This window comes from Zootoca vivipara, chromosome 2 (assembly GCF_965207765.1).
Source record: "Zootoca vivipara chromosome 2, rZooViv2.hap1.1, whole genome shotgun sequence".
NCBI lineage: Eukaryota > Metazoa > Chordata > Lepidosauria > Squamata > Lacertidae > Zootoca > Zootoca vivipara.
The window spans coordinates 119,548,528-119,570,466 of record NC_142584.1 but is presented as its reverse complement, the minus strand read 5'-3'; the positions used below and the strand labels follow the sequence as shown (position 1 = coordinate 119,570,466).

Below are 21,939 nucleotides of genomic sequence, written 5' to 3'. Positions count from 1 at the left end.
TGAACAAGACTGGGCCCAAGACAGAACCCTGTGGCACTTAATCCGAGACCTTCTGCATGCCAAGGTCTGAATCCGAGACCTTCTGCCTGCCAAGCAACTGCTCTACCACTGAGCTGCACCCCCCCAATAACAAAGCCTAACTTTCGCCATCAGCACCAGATTTTTTTTATTAAGGTACACATTGTAATGAGACTGGACCAGCTTTTATGGTTGTCTTAAGTTACTGCTCTAAACCCCTTCCCTGGAGGCGGCTATTTAGAAATTGGTGTGTCTGTGTGTTTTCGCTGCCGCTTGCAGAAATTGAACCCATGAATTTCTCCCTACATAAACGGGAATTACAGGCTTTGAAGGGAATTCCTGTTTGCAGGGAGGGGGAGGCGAATCACCTGCCACTCCCCCTCCCTCAGGGTCAATGAGCTCCGCTTCCTAGAGAGGCAGGAAGGGGTTTTTATTGCGTGGGGGGGGGAATCTGGAGGGGCGGGGTCTCCATCCTCATTCCCAGAAGAGAGGCGGACTTGAAGAAGAGGAGAAAGAGGTGCCGCATATTTGGGGGTTATTTGGGGGGGGGATTTGCTTTCCCTCTCCCTGAATCTACAAACAGGGCAGCTGGGAAAGGAGGCGGGAGGATTGGGGGGGGGGAGGAGAAAGGAAAGCAGGGAGGGGCTCCGCCTTTCCCCTGTGGGAATCAGTGGGGGGGGAGGCTGCATGGAGCCCACCCTGTTGCAAAGTGGGGTCCCCCTCTCCCAACGGGGTTTGCATTGCAAGATCCTTTTTGAAGCGCAGAGACCAAGCCAGCCTCCCATGGTGAGGGGAGGGGAGGGGAGCGAAGACACTTGAGCTTAACCAGAAAAGGGTGCCCCCCAAAAAAGGATTTGCAGCCCCACTTTGTGCATGTAGACTCAGAAGTCAGTCCTCCATTCAAAGGGGGTGGCAGCCCCATTCCACCTAGTGATGCTACTCTCTGTTTAACAGCCTCCATCTCCTTTCTCACTGCTGCCCCCCTCCTGCCCCCCCATGGCTCCCCCCAGGCTCTGCCTCCTATGTCAGGGAGGCAGTCTGGATGGCAGGGGAGGGGTGAGCTCCTACAGGACCAGCAGAGCCGCTGAGGAAACATGTTGGGCAGCCATAAAATCAGTCAGGATCGAGGTCCAGCGCGAGGGCCTTCTGGCGGTTCCCTCGCTACGAGAAGCCAAGTTACAGGGAACCAGGCAGAGGGCCTTCTCGGTAGTGGCACCCACCCTGTGGAATGCCCTCCCACTAGAGGTCAAATAGAACAATAATTACCAGACCTTTAGAAGGCATCTCAAGACAGCCCTGTTTAGGGAAGCTTTTAATGTTTGATGGATTTCTGTATTTTAATATTTTGTTATAAGCTGCCCAGAGTGGCTGGGGGAACTCGGCCAGATGGGCGGGGTATAAATAATAAATTATTATTATTATTATTATTATTATTATCATAAATCGGACTAATCACAGTGCCGGGCAGCAGACTCTGTGGGTCAAGGAATTTACGACCCACAAACAAACATACTACGACAACCGTAATGCTTTATGTGGCACTTCATTACAAGTTTGGGGTTTATTAGTAATGATATTTGTAATTTGTTACAGTTATGCTATCTGTGTAAATGTCTCCCACCTTAATTAAATCCATCTTTCTGTGAACCGCCCTGAGACCTCTGGGTATAGGGCGGTATATAAATTATTATTATTATTATTATTATTATTATTATTATTATTTCTTCATTGTTCTTCTTAAAGAGGTGTTCCCTGCACCGAAATGCATCGTGGCAACAGCTAAGAGAGTCCCAGAAGTGGCCCAGTTTACGCCTCCTCCTCCTCCGTCCTTTTCACTGGCAACGCAATGGCCTCTGGTAAACCCTCTGAACGGTCTCTTCTTAAAGATGGAGTGGAAAGAGGAGCCAGGCAGCTTCTTCAGGTAGCGAAAGAGTAATGGGAGCAGGGAGGAGGGAAGAGGCACAGATGGGACAACCCAGCTTCCCTCTGTGTTGAGCGGGGATGATGGAGATCTAAGAGAAGCTCTGTTTTCTTCTTCCTCTTCTTCTTCCAGGCCCTCTTGACCTTTGAGGAGGTGGCTGTGTTTTTCACAGAGGAAGAGTGGGCTCTGCTGGATCCAGGCCAAAGAGCTCTGCACAAGGAAGTCATGGGGGAGAATTATGAGTTGGTGGCCTCTCTAGGTAAGGGCACATTCTTTTCCTCCTGGCTGTTAGATATTGGAGGTGTGAATCTGCTGTTTGAGCCATTTATTCATGCTGTGTCTTCTTCTTTTGCGAATCCTTGTAGCTGAGTAAGATTGTCTTCCATGAACATGGTCTTAATGGTGTGTCCGTAAGTGACTGTAGAGTCCAATTCTGGATCCACACATTTTTCCGCCGTGGGGACATAGGTTTCCGGGCGGGGGTTAATCACAATGAGAGTTTGCCAAATAATAATAATAATTAATTAATTTATACCCCGCCCATCTGGGTGGGTTTCCCCAGCCACTATGGGCAGCTTCCAGGAAAATATTAAACATAGAATCAAACATTAATAAATTCCCTAAACAGGGCTGCCTTCAGATGTCTTAGAAAAGTCAGATAGTTGTTTATTTCCTTGACATCTGATGAGAGGGCGTTCAACAGGGTGGGTGCCGCTACTGAGAAGGCCCTCTTCCTGTTTCCCTGTAACCTCACATCTTGCAGTGAGGGAGTGCTTGCAGGCCAGTGTTTGCCGATTTTGTGTGCTTATATGCATTTTTTTAGATTTGCCTTAAGAGGTACATCCACTGGTACATCAATTTCCATTCTTAAGTTGGGAATAGAGTAGCTGCTTCCGAATACGATAATCAGGCATCCGAACAACATGACCAGCCCAACGAAGTTGATGTTGAGGATTGTAGTTTATAGCAATAATGTACTTTTGTCAATAGGTAACTCTTCATAAGCTGATATTGGGGTAGGAAATCCCAAAAATAACCTGTGTATAATCTATAAAGAGACTCACAGGGTAATAATGGTGGCATGAAATTTCCTGGTCCACGTCATTTATTAGCTTTTAATGGGCCACCAGATACTTTGCTGTTTGTTTCACAAGATTAATATTTTTGAATATTTTTACAGTCACATATGACATAAACCATTTCTGTTTTACTTATTCCTCATAGCAGAGACTCTAATACTCAAGTCTGAGCTTATCTCCTCACTTGGAACAGAAAAATACAGGGATGTTGTCCTGGACCAATTGAGAGGTACATACTTCCACTTTGCTGTGAGACTGTACCTTTTTATGTCTCCTTTCAGTGTGTAGGAATATAAAAAGAGCCCTTTTGGATCAGAACAAGGGCCCATCTTTTCTAGCATCCTGGTGCAGGTTTAGGTGATGTGTACAGCTGGTTGAAATGTATCAGTGAGATATTACAGATGAGGGAGGATGGAGAAAACTGAATACAGAGGCGTAGCAATTTCAGAGGAGGAAGAAGATTGAGAAAGTGTTCCCTCCAGATGTTGCTGCACTACAACTCTCACTATCCCTGATCATTGGCTATCTTGGAAGCGATATATAAATGATTGGAAGTGAATTTTTAAAATGAATTTCTTTTATGTATGGTTTTTTTCCCCCTATTTCATTCTTTTTCTGTCTTTTCTTCTCTTTTTTCTGATCCTTTTTTCCATTTCCCCCATGTTATGTAAGTTGTGCAATTTTCTTGGCTTTTTAAAAATTTGAATAAAAATTATTTTAAATGAAATGAAAGCGTGTCCCTCCAGATGTTGCTGCACTACAACTCGCACCATCCCTGATCGTTGGCCATCTTTACTTGGGTTGATGCTACTTAGAGTCCAACCACATCTGGAGGGGCATAGATGCCTCACCTCAGCATAGAAGGTTTCTCTTGGTGCCCAGTGTTAAATGGGATTTAAAGGTGGAACTGGATACTAAGGGTTCTTATTTTCAGATTTCCTTTCCTTTCCTAAAAAATGTGGTACATGGGAGAGGGAGGAATGCTAGAGGTGTTAAAAGAATAGAAAGGGCTGATTGGTCTTGCTGTGTGTTAATTTCTCTTGTTCTATTCCTTGAATAGATAACAATATTTTCTTTTCCCCAACTTTCAACCAGGTGATGAAGAAGACAATCAGAATTATGAGGGGCCATCTGTGAAGTACTTCAGTGTGAGTGAAGACCTTAGCCAACATCTACAAACTAACACAGGAGAGAAACCCTTTAAATGTATGGAGTGTGGAAAGAGTTTCAGTCAGGGTGGAACCCTTACTCGACATCAACGGACTCACACAGGGGAGAAACCATTTGGGTGTATGGATTGTGGGAAGGGCTTCAGTGACAGTGGAACCCTTACTAGACATCGACGGATTCACACAGGGGAGAAACCATTTAAATGTATGGATTGTGGGATGGGTTTCAATGAAGGTAGAAAACTTACTAGGCATCAACTGATTCACACAGGGGGAAAACCATTTACATGTAAGGATTGTGGAAAGAGCTTCTTTGAGAGTAGAGTTCTTAGAGCACATCAACGAATTCACACAGGGGAGAAACCATATAGATGTATGGAATGTTGGAAGGGTTTCAGTGAAGTTGCAGCACTTAGAAGACATCAAAGAACTCACACAGGGGAGAAACCATTTAGATGTATGAATTGTGGGAAGTGCTTCAGAGAAAATGGGAAACTTACTGTACATCTACGAACCCACACAGAAGAGAAACCATATAGATGTATGGAGTGTGGGAAGGGTTTCAGAGAAAATGGGAAGCTTACTGTACATCTACGAATTCACACAGGGGAGAAACCCTTTAGATGTATGGAGTGTGGAAAGAGCTTCAGGCAGAGTGCAAACCTTACTGAACATAAACGAACTCATACGGGGGAGAAACCATTTAAATGTATGGAATGTGGAAAGAGCTTCGCTGTTAGTTCAGCACTTAGACTACATCAACGAACTCACACAGGGGAAAAACCATTCAGATGTATGGAGTGTGGAAAGAGCTTCAGTGATAGGGGAAAGCTTACAATGCATCAACGAACTCATACCGGGGAGAAACCATATAAATGTTTGGAGTGTGGAAAGGGATTCAATCAGAGTGCAAGCCTTACTATACATCAACGAATCCACACAGGGGAGAAACCATTTAAATGCATTGTGTGTGGAAAGGGCTTCAGAGAAAATAGACAACTTGCTGTACATCTACGAACCCACACAGAGGAGAAACCATATAGATGTGTGGAGTGTGGGAAGGGTTTCAGAGAAAATGGGAAACTTACTGCACATCTACGAATTCACACAGGGGAGAAACCATTTAAATGTATGGAGTGTGGAAAGAGTTTCAGTCGTAGTGGACATTTTAGAATACATCTACGAATTCACACAGGGGAGAAACCCTTTAGATGTACAGAGTGTGGAAAGAGCTTTCGTCACAAAGGAAATCTTACTGTACATCAACAAACTCACAGGGGAGAAACCATATGAATGTACGGATTGTGGGGAGTGCTTCTGTAATGGTGTAACTCTTAGAAAACATCAACGATCTCACAGAGAAGCAACAGTTTAAATATTAGGAGTGTGGAAAGCATTTCAGTTACAATGGAGTTCTTGATTAACACCTACGGACTCTCACAGGGAAGAACCCATTCAGTTTTATAGAGAGTGCCAGGTTTCCCCAATAGAGATCACTTGTCTCTCATACCAACAAACTCTTATATGGAAAACGCATTGTAAATGCATGGAGTGTGTTTTATGTTTTGGTGTTTGTATGGAATGTTGTACATACATGTATTAAAGCAACGAGGGCAATGTCTCATAATAGTAAGTTAAATGAAAGATACAATGCACTGTTAGGGATGTGCAGAATGTGACCCTGGAGTTCTCATTGTCAGTGAACATGTGCTGAGAGTCCATTGATATTTGATCTTTGCCAGACAGAGTTAGGAATGGAGAGTTGTGAAAAGCAGAACACAACAGTGGTGTTTAGGAAGCAGGATAGGCTCCTGAATCCTGTAACTGTAGAGTTGAAAGGGATGATTATTCTAGTCCACCTCCCTGTTATAAGAACAGCAGCAGAAAGCCCATTTTTGTAATTGCAATAAAGGAACAATGAAAACACAGAAAGACTGAAAAGTAATCCTTAAACCGTCCTAAATTTAATCCTTAAACTGCCCCCTCCCCAGCTGGACTTGATGGTCCAGATGTTATTGATCCAAGCCTCTATTGTTATTTTAGAGCAGGGGTCAGCAAACTTTTTCAGCAGGGGGGCGGTCCACCGTCCCTCAGACCTCATGGGGGGCCGGACTATATTTTGAAAAAAAGAGAGAAAAATGAATGAATTCCTATGCCCCACAGAGAGGCATTTTAAATAAAAGAACACATTCTACTCATGTAAAAACATGCTGGTTCCTGGACCGTCCGTGGGCCGGATTGAGAAGGCGATTCGGCCGCATCCGGCCCCCGGGCCTTAGTTTGGGGACTCCTGTTTTAGAGGATGTCTTCCATCATGGTCAATGACTGTAGTTTAGCTGCTGTAAACTGAAAGGACATTTATTATTTAGATCGAAGCGTAGAATATAGGGTCAAATATGCTTATTATAACCATTCAGTGGACATTCAGCCCCTGTATATTGGTGGAGAGGGTGACTGTATTTACGTACTTGGGTGTTACCATCGAGCAGAGTATGACCTGGAGCGCGATTACCACTGCTCTGGTGAAGAAGGCCCAGCAGAGAATATATTTCCTCAGACTTTTTTTAAAAAAAGAACAAGCTGAGTGAGAGGCTGCTGGTGTCCTCCTACCGAGGCTCCATAGAGAGCGTTCTTACATACTGTATCTCTCCTTGGTTTTCCAGCTGCACAGTCATGGATAGGAAAGTGCTCCAGAAGGTCATAACCACAGCCCAAAAGATTAAAAGCCATCCTCTCCCATCTCTGGAATAACTATACAACTCCCGTTGCCTTAAAAAAGCAAATAATATTTTACAGGATTCATCTCATCCAGGATATAGTCTTTTTGCACCGTTACCTTCGGGCAAGAGATGCAGAACAATTTAATCAAGAACGAATAGATTTAAAAAGTTTCTATCCAAGAGCTATAACCATCTTAAATGCTGTAACTAAATAATACCGTATGATCCTGGGGAGTTGTGACGGGTGTGTGTCTGTAATTGTTTTTATTTTGTTTTTTTATGGGACGGCATGCAATTTCGTTGTACTATGTACAATGACAATAAAGTTTTGTTTCTATTCTATTCTATAAGGCATGCTAAATAAGGACGGATCGATTGTTTAGAGATTTTGGAGGTCAGATAAAAAGCTCTTCCCCAGAAGATATGGACCATGCTACAGTGCTACACTCCCACCAAACGTGAAAGTAAGAATGAGACCTTCTGCATGCAAAGCAACTGCTCTGACCCTGAGCTGCACACACCCCCGCCCCATAACAAAGCCTAACTTTCTCCATCAGCTTAGGCTTGTCTTAAGTTACTGCTCTGAACCCCTTCCCAGGAGGAGGCTTTTCAGACATGGGGGGGGGGGGGGGTTCGTCTTTCATTGCCGTTTGCAAAAATCGAACCCATGAATTTCTCCCTAAATCAACGGGAATACAGAGCTTCCAGGCCTGGAAGGGAATTCCTGTTTGCAGGGAGCGGGAGGCGGGTCTCCTACCCCTCCCCCTTACTCTGGGTCAATGAGCTCCGCTTCCTAGAGAGGCAGGAAGTTTTTATTGGGAGGGGAGGGAATCTGGAGGGGCGGGGTCTCCATCCTCATTCCCGGAAGAGAAGCGGACTTGGAGAAGAGGAGAAAGAGGTGCCGCATATTTGGGGTTATTTGGGGTGGGGGTGAGAGAAGGATTCGCTTTCCCTCTCCCTGAATCTACAAACAGGGCAGCTGGGAAAGGAGGCGGGAGGATTGGAGGCGGGGGGGGAGAGAAAGGAAAGTAGGGAGGGGCTCCGCATTGTCCCTGTGGGAATCATGGGGGTGGGGGAAGACTGGATGCAGCCCACCCTGTTGCAAAGTGGGGTCCTTGCCCTCCCAACTTTTTGAAACTCAGAGATCAAGCCAGCCTCCCATGGGGGATGGGAGGGGGCGAAACTTGACACGAACCACAAAAGGGTGCCACCCAACAGGGATTTGCAGCCCCACCCTGTGCATGTTAACTCAGAAGTAGGTCCTAGCTCGTTCAAAGGGGTGGCAGCCCCATTCCACCTAGTGATGCTCCTCTCTCTTTAATAGCTTCCATCTCCCTTCTCACCGCTTCCCCCTCCTGCCGCCCACCGCTCCCCCCAGGGTCTGCCTCCTGCGTCAGGGGAGGGGTGAGCTCCTCCAGGACCCTGATCTACCCCCCTCCGAAATCTGCTGCTGAAGCCCCTTCCACAGTGGGGCGGAGATTGGGAGGTCAAGCAGGGGGAGAGGAAGTGGAAGCAGCTGGAGAACAGAGTCGCCTCTGGATTGGGAGAGAGGGAGGAGATTTCGAATTAGGGGGGGAGAGATGGGGGGTGTCAAGGGACATCGGCCTCCGGAGCTTCCTTAGTAAGAAAGAGGCTGATGTGAGAAGGAAGCAAAAGGAAACAATAATTTGCTTCTTGGGAATGGGGAAGCCCCTCAGCTCCCTTTTAAGAAATCCTAGTCTGGCAGGCTGAGGTTGCTTTGGCACAAAGGAAAGAACCTTGTTGGGTTTCCCATGTTGGGGGGTGCAGTTGGGGAGGGTTTGCTGTGCTGCTTTTGTGCTCCAAAACTGGAGGGAAGAGGCACATTTTCCATTCCCTGAAGCATGAAAAAGCCCCTCGTTAAGAGTTTGGGAAGCCTCATTAAGAGTTTGGGATTTGAAGCTGAATGTCTTCTAAAGACAGACAGCTTATACTATTATAACGTTCCTATAGAAAGGATTACAGATGTACCTCAGGTTACAGACGCTTCAGGTTACAGACTCCGCTACCCCAGAAATTGTACCTCAGGTTAAGAACTTTGCTTCAGGATGAGAACAGAAATCGTGCGGCGGCGGCGCAGCTGGAGTGGGAGCCCCCCATTAGGTAAAGTGGTACCTCAGGTTAAGAAGAGTTTCAGGTTAAGAACAGACCTCCAGAACGAATTCAGTTCTTAACCTGAAGTACCACTGTACATCCTTCCACTTCTCTTCCTTTGTAATTAGAATTTATGAGTATTAGTATTAGTATTGGTATCTTTAATTTGTAACAGGCATGCTATCTGTGTAAATGTCTCCCACCCTAATGAAATCCATCTTTCTGTGAACCCCCCCGAGACCTCCGGGTATAGGAATTTATAGGTATATAAATTCAGTTAATAATAATAATAATAATAATTTTTTCATTGTTCTTCTTAAAGAGGTGCTCCCTGCATTGAAGTGCATCGTGGCAACAGCTAAGGGAGTCCCAGAAGTGGCCCAGTTACACTTCCTCCTCTGTCCTTTCCACTGGCAACGCAATGGCCTCTGAGACACCCTCTGAACGGTCTCTTCTTAAAGATGGAGGAGAAAGAGGAGCCAGACAGCTTCCTCAGGTAGCGAAAGAGCAACGGGAGCAGGTAGGAGGGAAGAGGCACAGATGGGACAACCCAGCTTCCCTCTGTGTTGAGTGGGGATGAGGGGGATCTAAGAGAAGCTCTGTTTTCTTCCTCTTCTTCCAGGCCCTCTTGACCTTTGAGGAGGTGGCTGTATTTTTCACGGAGGAGGAGTGGGCTCTGCTGGATCCAGGCCAAAGAGCTTTGCACAAGGAAGTCATGGAGGAGAATTATGAGATGGTGGCCTCTTTAGGTAAGAGAAGAATGTTATCCCTCTTGGCTGCTAAACATTGAAAGAGTGAATCTGCTGTTTGAGCCATTTATTCATGCTGTGTCTTCTTCTTTGGCGAATCCTCATAGCCGAGTAAGATTGTCTTCCATGAACATGGTCTTAACAGTGTGTCCGTAAGTTACAGTAGAGTCCATTTCTGGATCCACACATCTTTCCGCAGTGGGGACATAGGTTTCTGGGTCGGAGTTAATCACAATGAGAGTTTACCAAATGTGCTTTCCTCATAGCTTGTTTCTCCCTTTCGTCTGGAGTTTGTGCTTCTTCAAAGTCCATGATGCCTTTGCTAAAGGATTGTTCTTCAATTGGATATTTATTTGTTTATTTATTTATTTATTTCCCCAGCCACTCTGGGTGGCTTCCAGCAAAATATTAAAAATAGAATCAAGCATTAATAACTTCCCTAAACAGGGCTGCCTTCAGATGTCTTCTAAATGTCAGATAGTTGTTTATTTCCTTGACATCTGATGAGAGGGCGTTCAACAAGGTGGGTGCCGCTACTGAGAAGTTCCTCTTCCTGGTTCCCTGTAACCTCATCTCACAGTGAGGGAGCGCTCGCAGGCCAATATTTCCCAATTTTATGCGCTTCTATGCATTTTTTAGATTTGCCTTGAGAGGTACATCCACCGGTACATCAATTTCCATTCTTAAGTTGGGAATAGAGTAGTTGCTTTCAAATATGATGATCAGGCATCCGAACAACATGACAAGTCCAACGAAGTTGATGTTGAGGATTGTAGTTTATAGCAACATTGTACAAACCTATGTATAATATACAGAGAGACTCACAAGGTAAAAATGGTGGCATGAGGTTTCCTGGTCCACGTCATTTATTAGCTTTTAATGGGCCACCAGATACTTTGCTGTTTACTTCACAAGATTAATATTTTTGAGTAGTTTTACAGTCACATATGACATAAACAACACTTCTGTTTTACTTATTCCTCATAGCAGAGACTCTGATACTCAAGTCTGAGCTCATCTCCTCGCATGGAACAGAAAAATACAGGGATGTTGTCCTGGACCAATTGAGAGGTACATACTTCCACTTTGCTGTGAGGCTGTACCTTGTGTGTTTCCTTTCAGTGTGAAGGAATATAAAGAGAGCCCTTTTGGATCAGAACAAGGGCCCATCTTTTCCAGCATCCTGTGCAGGTTTAGGTGATGTGGAATGTATCAGTGAGATATTACAGATGAGGGAGGACGGAGAAAACTGAATGCAGAGGCGTAGCAATTTCAGAGGAGGAGGAAGATGGAGAAAGTGTTCCCTCCAGATGTTGCTGCACTGCAACTCGCACCATCCCTGATCGTTGGCCATCTTTACTTGGGTTGATGCTACTTAGAGTCCAACCACATCTGGAGGGCTGTAGATGCCTCACCTCAGCATAGAAGGTTTCTATTGGTGCTCATGTTTCATGGGCTTTTATGGTAGAACTGGATACTAAGAGTTCTTGATATTATTTTCAGATTTCCTTTCCTTTCCTAAAAATGTGGTACATGGGAGAGGGAGGAATGCTGGATGTGTTAAAAGGATAGAAAGGGCAGATTGGTCTTGCTGCGTCTTAATTTCTCTTGTTTTCTTCCTTAACAAGTACCGTATATTACGGCGTATAAGACGACTGGCGTATAAGACGACCCCCAACTTTTCCAGTTAAAATATAGAGTTTGGGATATACTCGCCGTATAAGAAATAAGACCCGGTGTATAAGATGACCCCCGACTTTTGAGAAGATTTTCCTGGGTTAAAAAGTACGGTAGTCTTATACGCAGGAATATACAGTAACAATATTTTCTTTTCCCCAACTTTCAACCAGATGATGGAGAAGATTATCAGAATTTTGAGGGGCCATCTGTGAAGTACTTCCATGCGAGTGAACACCTTAGCACACATCTACAAACTAACACAGGAGAGAAACCCTTTAAATGTATGGAGTGTGGAAAGAGTTTCAGTCAGAGTGGAAATTATACTCGACATCAACGGACTCACACAGGGGAGAAACCATTTTGGTGTATGGATTGTGGGAAGGGCTTCAGTGACAGTGGAACCCTTACTAGACATCGACGGATTCACACAGGGGAGAAACCATTTAAATGTATGGATTGTGGGATGGGTTTCAATGAAGGTACAAAACTTACTAGGCATCAACTGATTCACACAGGGGAGAAACCATTTTGGTGTATGGATTGTGGGAAGGGCTTCAGTGACAGTGGAACCCTTACTCGACATCAACGGACTCACACAGGGGAGAAACCATTTTGGTGTATGGATTGTGGGAAGGGCTTCAGTCACAGTGGAACCCTTACTAGACATCGACGGATTCACACAGGGGAGAAACCATTTAAATGTATGGATTGTGGGATGGGTTTCAATGAAGGTAGAAAACTTACTAGGCATCAACTGATTCACACAGGGGAGAAACCATTTACATGTAAGGATTGTGGAAAGAGCTTCTTTGAGAGTAGAGTTCTTAGAGGTCATCAACGAATTCACACAGGAGAGAAACCATATAGATGTACAGAGTGTGGGAAAGGTTTCAGTGAAGTTTCAGCACTTAGAAGACATCAACGAACTCACACAGGGGAAAAACCCGTTAGATGTATGAATTGTGGGAAGTGCTTCAGAGAAAATGGAAAACTTACTGTACATCTGCGAACCCACACAGAGGAGAAACCATATAGATGTATGGAGTGTGGGAAGGGTTTCAGAGAAAATAGGAAGCTTACTGAACATCTGCGAACCCACACAGGGGAGAAACCCTTTAGATGTATGGAGTGTGGAAAGAGCTTCAGGCAGAGTGCAAACCTTACCCAACATAAACGAACTCATACAGGGGAGAAACCATTTAAATGTATGGAATGTGGAAAGAGCTTCGCTGCTCGTTCAGCACTTAGACTACATCAACGAACTCACACAGGGGAAAAACCATTCAGATGTATGGAGTGCGGAAAGAACTTCAGTGATAGGGGAAAGCTTACAATGCATCAACGAACTCATACAGGGGAGAAACCATATAAATGTTGGATTCAGTCAGAGTGCAAGCCTTACTGTACATCAACGAACCCACACAGAGGAGAAACCATATAGATGTATGGAGTGTGGGAAGGGTTTCAGAGGAAATGGGAAACTTACTGTACATCTACGAATTCACACAGGGGAGAAACCCTTTAGATGTACAGAGTGTGGAAAGAGCTTTAGTCACAAAGGAAATCTTATCGTACATCAACGAACCCATACAGGGGGGGAAACCATTTAAATGTTTGGATTGTGGGAAGTACTTCTGTAATGGTGTAACTCTTGTTGTTGTTTAGTTGTTTAGTCATGTCCGACTCTTCGTGACCCCATGGACCATAGCACGCCAGGCACTCCTGTCTTGCACTGCCTCCCGCAGTTTGGTCAAACTCATGTTCGTAGCTTCGAGAACACTGTCCAACCATCTTGTCCTCTGTCGTCCCCTTCTCCTAGTGCCCTCAATCTTTCCCAACATCAGGGTCTTTTCCAAGGATTCTTCTCTTCTCATGAGGTGGCCAAAGTATTGGAGCCTCAGCTTCACGATCTGTCCTTCCAGGGAGCACTCAGGGCTGATTTCCTTAAGAATGGATAGGTTTGATCTTCTTGCAGTCCATGGGACTCTCAAGAGTCTCCTCCAGCACCACAATTCAAAAGCATCAATTCTTCGGCGATCAGCCTTCTTTATGGTCCAGCTCTCACTTCCATACATCACTACTGGGAAAACCATAGCTTTAACTATACGGACCTTTGTCGGCAAGGTGATGTTTCTAAGGTGTAACTTTTAGAAAACACCAACGATCTCACAGAGAAGCAACAGTTTAAATATCAGGAGTGTGGAAAGCGTTTCAGTTATAATTGAGTTCTTAACACCTACGGACTCCCACAGGGAAGAACCCAATCGGTTTTATAGAGATTTTAGGACGAAGGATTGGTTCTAGAGTCCTTGAACTGTAAAGTTGAAAGGCAAGGGTCTTCTAGTCCAATTACCTGTTATAAGAACGTTAGCATAAAACCCATTTTTCTAATTGCAATAATGGAACAATGAAAACACATGAAGGCTGAAACCATCGTTGTGCAGTAAACTCTGGAATGATATATATATGAAGAACTAAAGAAACTACTGAAATACAACTTCAAAAAAAAAAAAACCCAGAGGTATTCTTGCTCAGTCTCTTGCCAAAGGAAATAGGAAGATCAAAGAAAACATTGTTCATGTATGGAGTAGTGGCAGGGAGAATCATAATAGCAAGAAACTGGAAAAACAAAATAGTACCCACGATAATGGACTGGCAAGTATTAATGGTAGAATATATGCAGCTTGCAAAAACAACAGGCAGAGTGAGAGGGCAGATGAAACAAGAAGTCAATTAGGAATGGGGAGTATTTAAAGAATATTTAAATAATAATATAAAAGAAACTCCTCTGGCAGAACTATACTGAACCTGGTATAACATCAATTTTTATTACAAATGAATATCAGATTTAGAGATAAAGATTTAGAGATAAAGGGAAAAATAAAGGGTAATAAACTTACGAAACGTGTGAAAATACTTAGACAGCAGATAAATTACAGCGAGTTTAATTGGAGGTCAGCTGAAAGTTTGAATCATAGATTAGAAGCTTAAAATGAAATAAGGTTATTGGTTATTGTTTAATAGGAATTGTTAGCAGATTGGAGAATCTGGCAGTGTTTATGTTTTATATGTTTGTTGGTCATATGTAAGGCTTATATGTGTGTATGTAATTGTATGTTGTGTGTTTTTGTTCTTGTCTTAAATTTTTAATCAATAAAGATATTATTTTTAAAAAAATATTAAGAGTGTGGAAAGCATTTCAGTTATAATGGAGTTCTTAATTAACACCTATGGACTCCCACAGTGAAGAACCCAATCAGTTTTATAGAGAGTGCCAGGTTTCCCCAATAGAATTCACTTGTCTCTCATACCAACAAACTCTTATATGGAAAATGCATTGTAAATGCATGGAGTTTGTTTTATGTTTTGGTGTTTGTATGGAATGTTGTACATACATGTATTAAAGCAACAAGGGCAATGTCTCATAATAGTAAGTTAAATGAAAGATACCATGTACTGTCAAGGAGTGTCCGTTGATATTTGGTCTTTGCAAAGAGAATTGTGAATGGAGAGTTGTGAAAAGTAGAACACAACAGTGGTGTTTAGGAAGCTGGATAGGCTCTGGAATCCTGTAACTGTAGAGTTGAAAGGGACTCCAAGGATTATTCTAGTCCACTCCCCTGTTATAAGAACAACAGCAGAAAGCCCATTTTTGTAATTGCAATAAAGGAACAATGAAAACACAGAAAGACTGAAAAGTAATCCTTAAACCGTCCTAAACTTAATCCTTAAACTGCCCCCTCCCCAGCTGGACTTGATGGTCCAGATGTTATTAATCCAAGCCTCTATTGTTATTTTAGAGATTGCCTTCCATCATGGGCAATGACTGTAGTCTAGCTGCTGTGAACAGAAAGGACATTTATTCTTTAGATTGAAGCGTAGAATATGGGGTCAAATATGGTTATAATAACCATTCAGCGGACATTCAGCCCCTGTATATTGGCGAAGAGGGTGGCTGTATTTAAGTTTTTGGGTGTTACCATCGAGCAGAGTATGACCTGGAGTGCGATTACCACTGCTCTGGTGAAGAAGGCCCAGCAGAGAATATATTTCCTTAGACTTTTTTTAAAAAAGAACAAGCTGAGTGAGAGGCTGCTGGTGTCCTCCTACCGAGGCTCCATAGAGAGCGTTCTTACATACTGTATCTCTGCTTGGTTTTCCAGCTGCACAGTCATGGATAGGAAAGTGCTCCAGAAGGTCATAACCACAGCCCAAAAGATTAAAAGCCATCCTCTCCCATCTCTGGAATAACTATACAACTCCCGTTGCCTTAAAAAAGCAAATAATATTATATTAGTTATAAATAGAAACGTGGAAGGGGGGAGGAGGAAGTCAATAGAGTAAGAAAGTACATTGGAGCTTTATATTGTTAAGGAAACCAAAGATTGATGATACGTCAGCTCTAATGTGAATAAGTAATTGTTTTTCTATGTTTTTTCTTTTCTTTTTCTTATTTTTTGTTTTTTGCCCTTTTCTTTTTCTTTTATCTATGTGTTTCAATATTTTTGTATTTGTTATAAAACCAATAAGATATCTTTATATAAAAAAGCAAATAATATTTTACAGGATTCATCTCATCCAGGATATAGTCTTTTTGCACCGTTGCCTTCGGGCAAGAGATGCAGAACAATTAAATCAAGAACAAATAGATTTAAAAACAGTTTCTATCCAAGAGCTATAAGTTACCATAAATGCTGTAACTAAATAATATGATCCCGGGGAGTTGTGATGGGTGTGTGTCTGTGTCTGTGTGTGTGTCTGTGTCTGTAATTGTGGGGTTGTTTTTTTTTAATGGGATGGCATGCAATTGCGTTGTACTATGTACAATGACAATAAAGTATCTATTCTATACTGCTCTGACCCTGAGCTGCACCCCCCCCCGCGCCCCATAACAAAGCCTAACTTTCTCCATCAGCTTAGGCTTGTCTTAAGTTACTGCTCTGAACCCCTTCCCAGGAGGAGGCTTTTCAGACATGGGGGGGGGGGGTGTCGTCTATAATTGCGGCTTGCAAGAATCGAACCCATGAATTTCTCACTAAATAACTGGGAATATAGAGCTTGTAGGCTAGGAAGGGCATTTCTGTTTGCAGGGAGGGGGAGGGGGAGGGGAATCTCTTCCCCCTCCCCCTCCCTCTGGGTCAATAAGCTCCGCTTCCTAGAGAGGCAGGAAGGGGTTTTTATTGCGTAGTGACGGGAGAGACAATATTCCCGGAAGAGAAGCGGACTTGGAGAAGAGGAGAAAGAGGTGCCGCATATTTGGGGATGGGGGTGGGAGAAGGATTTGCTTTCCCTCTCCCGGAATCTACAAACAGGGCAGCTGGGAAAGGAGGCGAGAGGATTTTTTTTGGGGGGGGGTGAGGAAAGGAAAGCAGGGAGGGGCTCCGCCTTTCCCCTGTGGTAATCATGGGGGGGGGAGGCTGGATGCAGCCGACCCTGTTGCAAAGTGGGGTTGCCCTCCCCCAACAGGGTTTGCATTGCAAGATCCTTTTTGAAGCGCAGAGATCACCATGGTGGGGGGAGGGGGCGAAGACACTTGAGACGAACCAGAAAAGGCTGCTCCCCCCAAAAAGGGATTTGCAGCCCCACCCTGTGCATGTTGACTCAGAAGCCAGTCCTTGTCCGTTCAAAGGGGTGGCAGCCCCATTCCACCTACTCTCTGTTTAACAGTTTCCATCTCCCTTCTCACTGCTGCCCCCCCCCCCCATGGCTCCCCCCAGGCTCTGGGTATAGGGCGGTATATAAATTAAGTTAATAATAATAATAATTTTTTCATTGTTCTTCTTAAAGAGCTGCTCCCTGCATTGAAATGCATTGTGGCAACAGCTGAGAGTCCCAGAAGTGGCCCATTTTACACCTCCTCCAAATCACCTACAGGCAGTGCAATGGCCTCAGAGGCACCATCGTTTGGACCGTCTCTTCTTAAAGGTGGAGTGGAAAGAGGAGCCAGGCAGCTTCCTCAGGTAGCGAAAGAGCATCAGGGAATTGGGTAGGAGAGAAGAGAGGCAGGTGGGACAATCCAGCTTCCCTCTGTGTTGAGTGAGGATGAGGGGGATCTAAGAGAAGCTGTTTTCTTCTTCTTCCTCATCTTCTTCCAGGCCCTCTTGACCTTTGAGGAGGTGGTTGTGTTTTTCACGGAGGAGGAGTGGGCTCTGCTGGATCCAGGCCAAAGAGCTCTGCATAAGGAAGTCATGGAGGAGAATTATGAGATGGTGGCCTATTTAGGTAAGGGCAGATTTTTATCCCTCTTGGCTGCTAGACGTTGGAGGTGTGAAACTGCTGTTTGAACCATTTATTCATGTTGGGTCTTCTTCTTTTGCGAATCCTCGTAGCCGAGTAAGATTGTCTTCCATGAACATGATCTTAACAGTGTGTCCATAAGTGACAGTAGAGTCCAATTCTGGATCCACACATCTTTCCACAGTGGGGACATAGGTTTCTGGGTCGGAGTTAATCACAATGAGAGTTTACCAAACGTGCTTTCCTCATAGCTTGTTTGTCCCTTTCGTCTGGAGTTTGTGCTTCTTCAAAGTCCATGACGCCTTTGCTAAGGGATTGTTATTCAATTGGATATTTATTTATTTATTTATACCCACCCATCTGACTGGGATTCCCCAGGCACTCTGGGCGGCTCCCAGCAAAATATTAAAAATAGAATCAAACATTAATAAATTCCCTAAACAGGGCTGCCTTCAGATGTGTTCTAAAAGTGAGATAGTTGTTTTTTTCCTTGATATCTGATGGGAGGGCGTTCAACAGGGTGGGCGTCGCTACCAAGTAGGCCCTGTTTTGTTCCCTGTAACCTCACATCTCGAAGTGAGGGAGCGCTCGCAGGCCAGTGTTTCCCAATTTTGTGTGCTTATATGCAGATTTGCCTTGAGAGGGCCTTTAAACCTCTTTGGTTGTCCACTGCTACATCAATTTCCATTCTTAAGTTGGGAATAGAGTAGTTGCTTTCAAATACGATGATCAGGCATCCGAATAACATGACCAGTCCAATGAAGTTGATGTTGAAGATTGTAGTTTATAGCAACATTGTACAAACCTATGTATAATATACAGAGAGACTCACAAGGTAAAAATGGTGGCATGAGGTTTCCTGGTCCATGTCATTTATTAGCTTTTAATGGGCCACCAAATACTTTGCTGTTTACTTCACAAGATTAATATTTTTGAATATTTTTACTGTCACATATGACATAAACAGCACTTCTATTTTACTTATTCCTCATAGCAGAGACTCTAATACTCAAGTCTGAGCTCATCTCCTCGCGTGGAACAGAAAAATACAGGGATGTTGTCCTGGACCAATTGAGAGGTACATACTTCCACTTTGCTGTGAGACTGTACCTTTGTATGTTTCCTTTCAGTGTGTAGGAATATTAAAAGAGCCCTTATGGATCAGAACAAGGGCCCATCTTTTCCAGCATCCTGGTGCAGGTTTAGGTGATGTGGAATGTATCAGTGAGATATTACAGATGAGGGAGGAAGGAGAAAACTGAATGCAGAGGCATAGCAATTTCAGAGGAGAAGGAAGATCTAGAAAGTGTGTCCCTCCAGATTTGGCTGCACTACAACTTGCACCATCCCTGATCATTGGCCATCTTTACTTGGGTTGATGCTACTTAGAGTCCAACCACATCTGGAGGGCCGTAGATGCCTCACCTCAGCATATAAGGTTTCTATTGGTGCTCAGTGTTTCATGGGATTTTAAGGTAGAACTGGATACTAAGGGTTCTTGATATTATTTTCAGATTTCCTTTCCTTTCCTAAAAATGTGGTACATGGAAGAGGGAGGAATGCTGGAGGTGTTAAAATAAGAGAAAGTGTTGATTAATCTTGCTGCGTGTTAAGTTCTCTTGTTCTATTCCTTGAACACATAACAATATTTTCTTTTCCCCAACTTTCAACCAGGTGATGGAGAAGGCAATCAGAATTATCATAGGGGAAAGATTACAAGACATCAACAAAATCACAAAGGGGAGAAACCATATGAATGTTTGGAGTGCGGAAAGAGTTTCAATCGAAGTGGACATTTTATAATACATCTACGAATTCACACAGGGGAGAAACCCTTTAGATGTACAGAGTGTGGAAAGAGCTTTCGTCACAAAGGAAATCTTACCGTACATCAACGAACTCATACAGGGGAGAAACCATTTAAATGTTTGGATTGTGGAAAGAGCTACACTGAAAGTGGGTCACTTATAAAACATCAACGAACCCACACAGAGGAGAAACCATATAGATGTATGGAGTGTGGGAAGGGTTTCAGTGAAGGTGGAAAACTTGCAAGACATCAACGAACCCACACAGAGGAGAAACCATTTAAATGCATTGTGTGTGGGAAGGGCTTCAGAGAAAATGGAAAACTTACTGTACATCTACGAATTCACACAGGGGAGAAACCCTTTAGATGTATGGAGTGTGGAAAGGGCTACACTGAAAGTGGGTCACTTATAAAACATCAACGAACCCACACAGAGGAGAAACCATTTAAATGCATTGTGTGTGGAAAGGGATTCAGAGAAAATGGAAAACTTACTGTACATCTACGAATTCACACGGGGGAGAAACCCTTTAGATGTATGGAGTGTGGAAAGAACTTCAGGCAGAGTGCAAACCTTACCGAACATAAACGAACTCATACAGGGGAGAAACCATTTAAATGTATGGAATGTGGAAAGAGCTTCACTGTTAGTTCAACACTTAGACTACATCAACGAACTCACACAGGCGAAAAACCATTCAGGTGTATGGAGTGTGGAAAGAGCTTCAGTGAGAGGGGAAAGCTTACAATGCATCAACGAACTCATACAGGGGAGAAACCATATAAATGTTTGGAGTGTGGAAAGAGCTACACTGAAAGTGGGTCACTTACAAGACATCACCGAACTCACACAGAGGAGAAACCATTTAAATGCATTGTGTGTGGAAAGGGCTTCAGAGAAAATGGAAAACTTACTGTACATCTACGAATTCACACAGAGGAGAAACCCTTTAGATGTACGGAGTGTGGAAAGAGCTTCAGGCATAGTGCAAACCTTACTAGACATAAACAAACTCACATGGGGGAGAAACCATTTAAATGTATGGAATGTGGAAAGAGCTTCAGTCAGGGTGCCAACCTTACCGAACATAAACTAACTCACACGGGGGAGAAACCATATGAATGTATGGATTGTGGGGAGTGCTTCTGTAATGGTGTAACTCTTAGAAAACATCAATGATCTCACAGAGAAGCAACAGTTTAAATATTAGGAGTGTGGAATGCGTTTCAGTTATAATGGAGTTCTTAATTAACACCTACGGACTCTCACAGGGAGGAACCCATTCAGATTTATAGAGATTTTAGGAAGAAGGATTGGTTCTAGAGTCCTAGAACTGTAAAGTTGAAAGGCAAGGGTCTTCTAGTCCAATTTCCTGTTATAAGAACATTAGCATAAAACCCATTTTTCTAATTGCAATAAAGGAACAATGAAAACACAGGAAGGCTGAAACCATCGTCGTGCAGAAAGTAATCTTTAGACTTTCATACATTGCTTAATCTTACTCAGCTACAACACAGAGGAATGTGGGCATTGTCAATGTTTTGTTTTTTAAAAAATATTTTCATTGAAGAAAAAGAATATTTAAATAATACAAGTTACATATCCAATTACAAATTCCCCCCCTTTCCCCCTCCCATCCTCTAAAGACTTCCCTTAGGTCCCCTCTCTGGTTTGTACATATTGGTTTCTGCATGTTATAAAATTATACATATTGTCAGAAATGGCTGCAGCTACTCTTGAGTAAAGACGCTCCACTCCGTCTTGTCTTTCAGAGTTTTATTGTGCATGCTATTTACAGTGCAAGAACATCAGCAAACATGACTGCTCAGTCCGTGTCAGAACCCCGCAATGGCTTCCTGCGGGTTTTCTCCCAGCATAAAAGTCTGGGCACCCCCAAAGCGCCACCCCCTGGCCCTACGGGTGGGCACGCGCCTCATTTCTGATGTCCTTAGATATTGCTGGAGGATCGCGTTGACCCTTTCTGCTTGGCAGTTGGTTTGGGGGTGCAGTGGAGAGACTCACTTCCACATGTAGGAGGCTCATGAGCTTGCGCCAGAACCGGGAGGTAAATTGCCTGCCACGGTCTGAGATCACCCTCAAGGGCAAACCATGCAGCCTAAAAACGTGGTCCCCGAACAGCTTCGCTGTCTCCTCGGCTGACACCGCATGTGCACATGTTACAAAGTGATGCATTTTGGTCAGGAGGTCCACTACAATTAGAACTGTGGTCTTGCCGCGAGACGGAGCCAGGTCTGTGATGAAATCCACTGACACCACCTCCCAAGGCCTACTGGGTGTGGGCAGGGGTTCCAAAAGTCCTGCTGGCACTGCCCATTCCCCCTATGCCCTTTGGCAAGTGTTGCACCCCCTGACGTACTCTCTCACGTCTTCCCACACCCCTGGCCACCAGAAGTGTCGCATCACCAATTGTGTGGTCTTTCTT

At 43.9% G+C, this 21,939-nt stretch overlaps 2 protein-coding genes and 1 pseudogene across 8 annotated transcripts; all 3 read left to right on the top strand.

Moving 5' to 3' along the window:
* The first annotated feature begins 450 nt into the window (after positions 1 to 450).
* On the top strand, positions 451 to 5,814 carry LOC118081234 (uncharacterized). 2 transcript variants are annotated; one of them, XM_088663993.1, is made up of 5 exons: positions 451 to 535; positions 1,762 to 1,939; positions 2,072 to 2,198; positions 3,164 to 3,247; positions 4,114 to 5,814. In XM_088663993.1, the coding sequence occupies exons 2-5, from the start codon at positions 1,865 to 1,867 to the stop codon at positions 5,478 to 5,480; spliced, it is 1,653 nt and encodes a 550-aa protein (XP_088520119.1). In that variant the 5' UTR covers positions 451 to 535; positions 1,762 to 1,864; the 3' UTR covers positions 5,481 to 5,814. The 2 variants fall into 2 exon arrangements, with proteins under 2 accessions (XP_088520119.1, XP_088520120.1); XM_088663994.1 differs by having other exon boundaries at positions 456 to 535; positions 3,167 to 3,247.
* Positions 5,815 to 7,787: 1,973 nt separating this feature from the next.
* On the top strand, positions 7,788 to 14,627 carry LOC148687213 (uncharacterized; annotated as a pseudogene). Its single transcript, XR_015948529.1, has 5 exons — positions 7,788 to 7,821; positions 9,342 to 9,539; positions 9,642 to 9,768; positions 10,756 to 10,839; positions 11,619 to 14,627. The product of XR_015948529.1 is annotated as an uncharacterized LOC148687213 (transcript).
* Positions 14,628 to 16,556: 1,929 nt separating this feature from the next.
* LOC148687212 (uncharacterized) lies at positions 16,557 to 21,255 on the top strand. 5 transcript variants are annotated; one of them, XM_088664029.1, is made up of 5 exons: positions 16,557 to 16,693; positions 17,236 to 17,408; positions 17,544 to 17,670; positions 18,683 to 18,763; positions 19,360 to 21,255. In XM_088664029.1, the coding sequence occupies exons 2-5, from the start codon at positions 17,331 to 17,333 to the stop codon at positions 20,673 to 20,675; spliced, it is 1,602 nt and encodes a 533-aa protein (XP_088520155.1). In that variant the 5' UTR covers positions 16,557 to 16,693; positions 17,236 to 17,330; the 3' UTR covers positions 20,676 to 21,255. The 5 variants fall into 5 exon arrangements, with proteins under 5 accessions (XP_088520155.1, XP_088520154.1, XP_088520158.1 ...); XM_088664028.1 differs by having other exon boundaries at positions 18,680 to 18,763; XM_088664032.1 differs by having other exon boundaries at positions 16,633 to 16,693; positions 17,236 to 17,373.
* Positions 21,256 to 21,939: the final 684 nt, after the last annotated feature.

What these genes read in the sequence shown, in the direction of transcription:
- LOC118081234 (XM_088663993.1), top strand. Translation starts at nt 1,865, where the DNA reads ATGGCCTCTGGTAAACCCTCTGAACGGTCTCTTCTTAAAGATGGAGTG. An exon ending in GAGCCAGGCAGCTTCTTCAG is followed by an intron (nt 1,940 to 2,071) that starts GTAGCGAAAGAG and finishes TTCTTCTTCCAG; the next exon opens with GCCCTCTTGACCTTTGAGGA. An exon ending in TGAGTTGGTGGCCTCTCTAG is followed by an intron (nt 2,199 to 3,163) that starts GTAAGGGCACAT and finishes TATTCCTCATAG; the next exon opens with CAGAGACTCTAATACTCAAG.
- LOC148687212 (XM_088664028.1), top strand. Translation starts at nt 17,331, where the DNA reads ATGGCCTCAGAGGCACCATCGTTTGGACCGTCTCTTCTTAAAGGTGGA. An exon ending in GAGCCAGGCAGCTTCCTCAG is followed by an intron (nt 17,409 to 17,543) that starts GTAGCGAAAGAG and finishes ATCTTCTTCCAG; the next exon opens with GCCCTCTTGACCTTTGAGGA. An exon ending in TGAGATGGTGGCCTATTTAG is followed by an intron (nt 17,671 to 18,679) that starts GTAAGGGCAGAT and finishes TATTCCTCATAG; the next exon opens with CAGAGACTCTAATACTCAAG.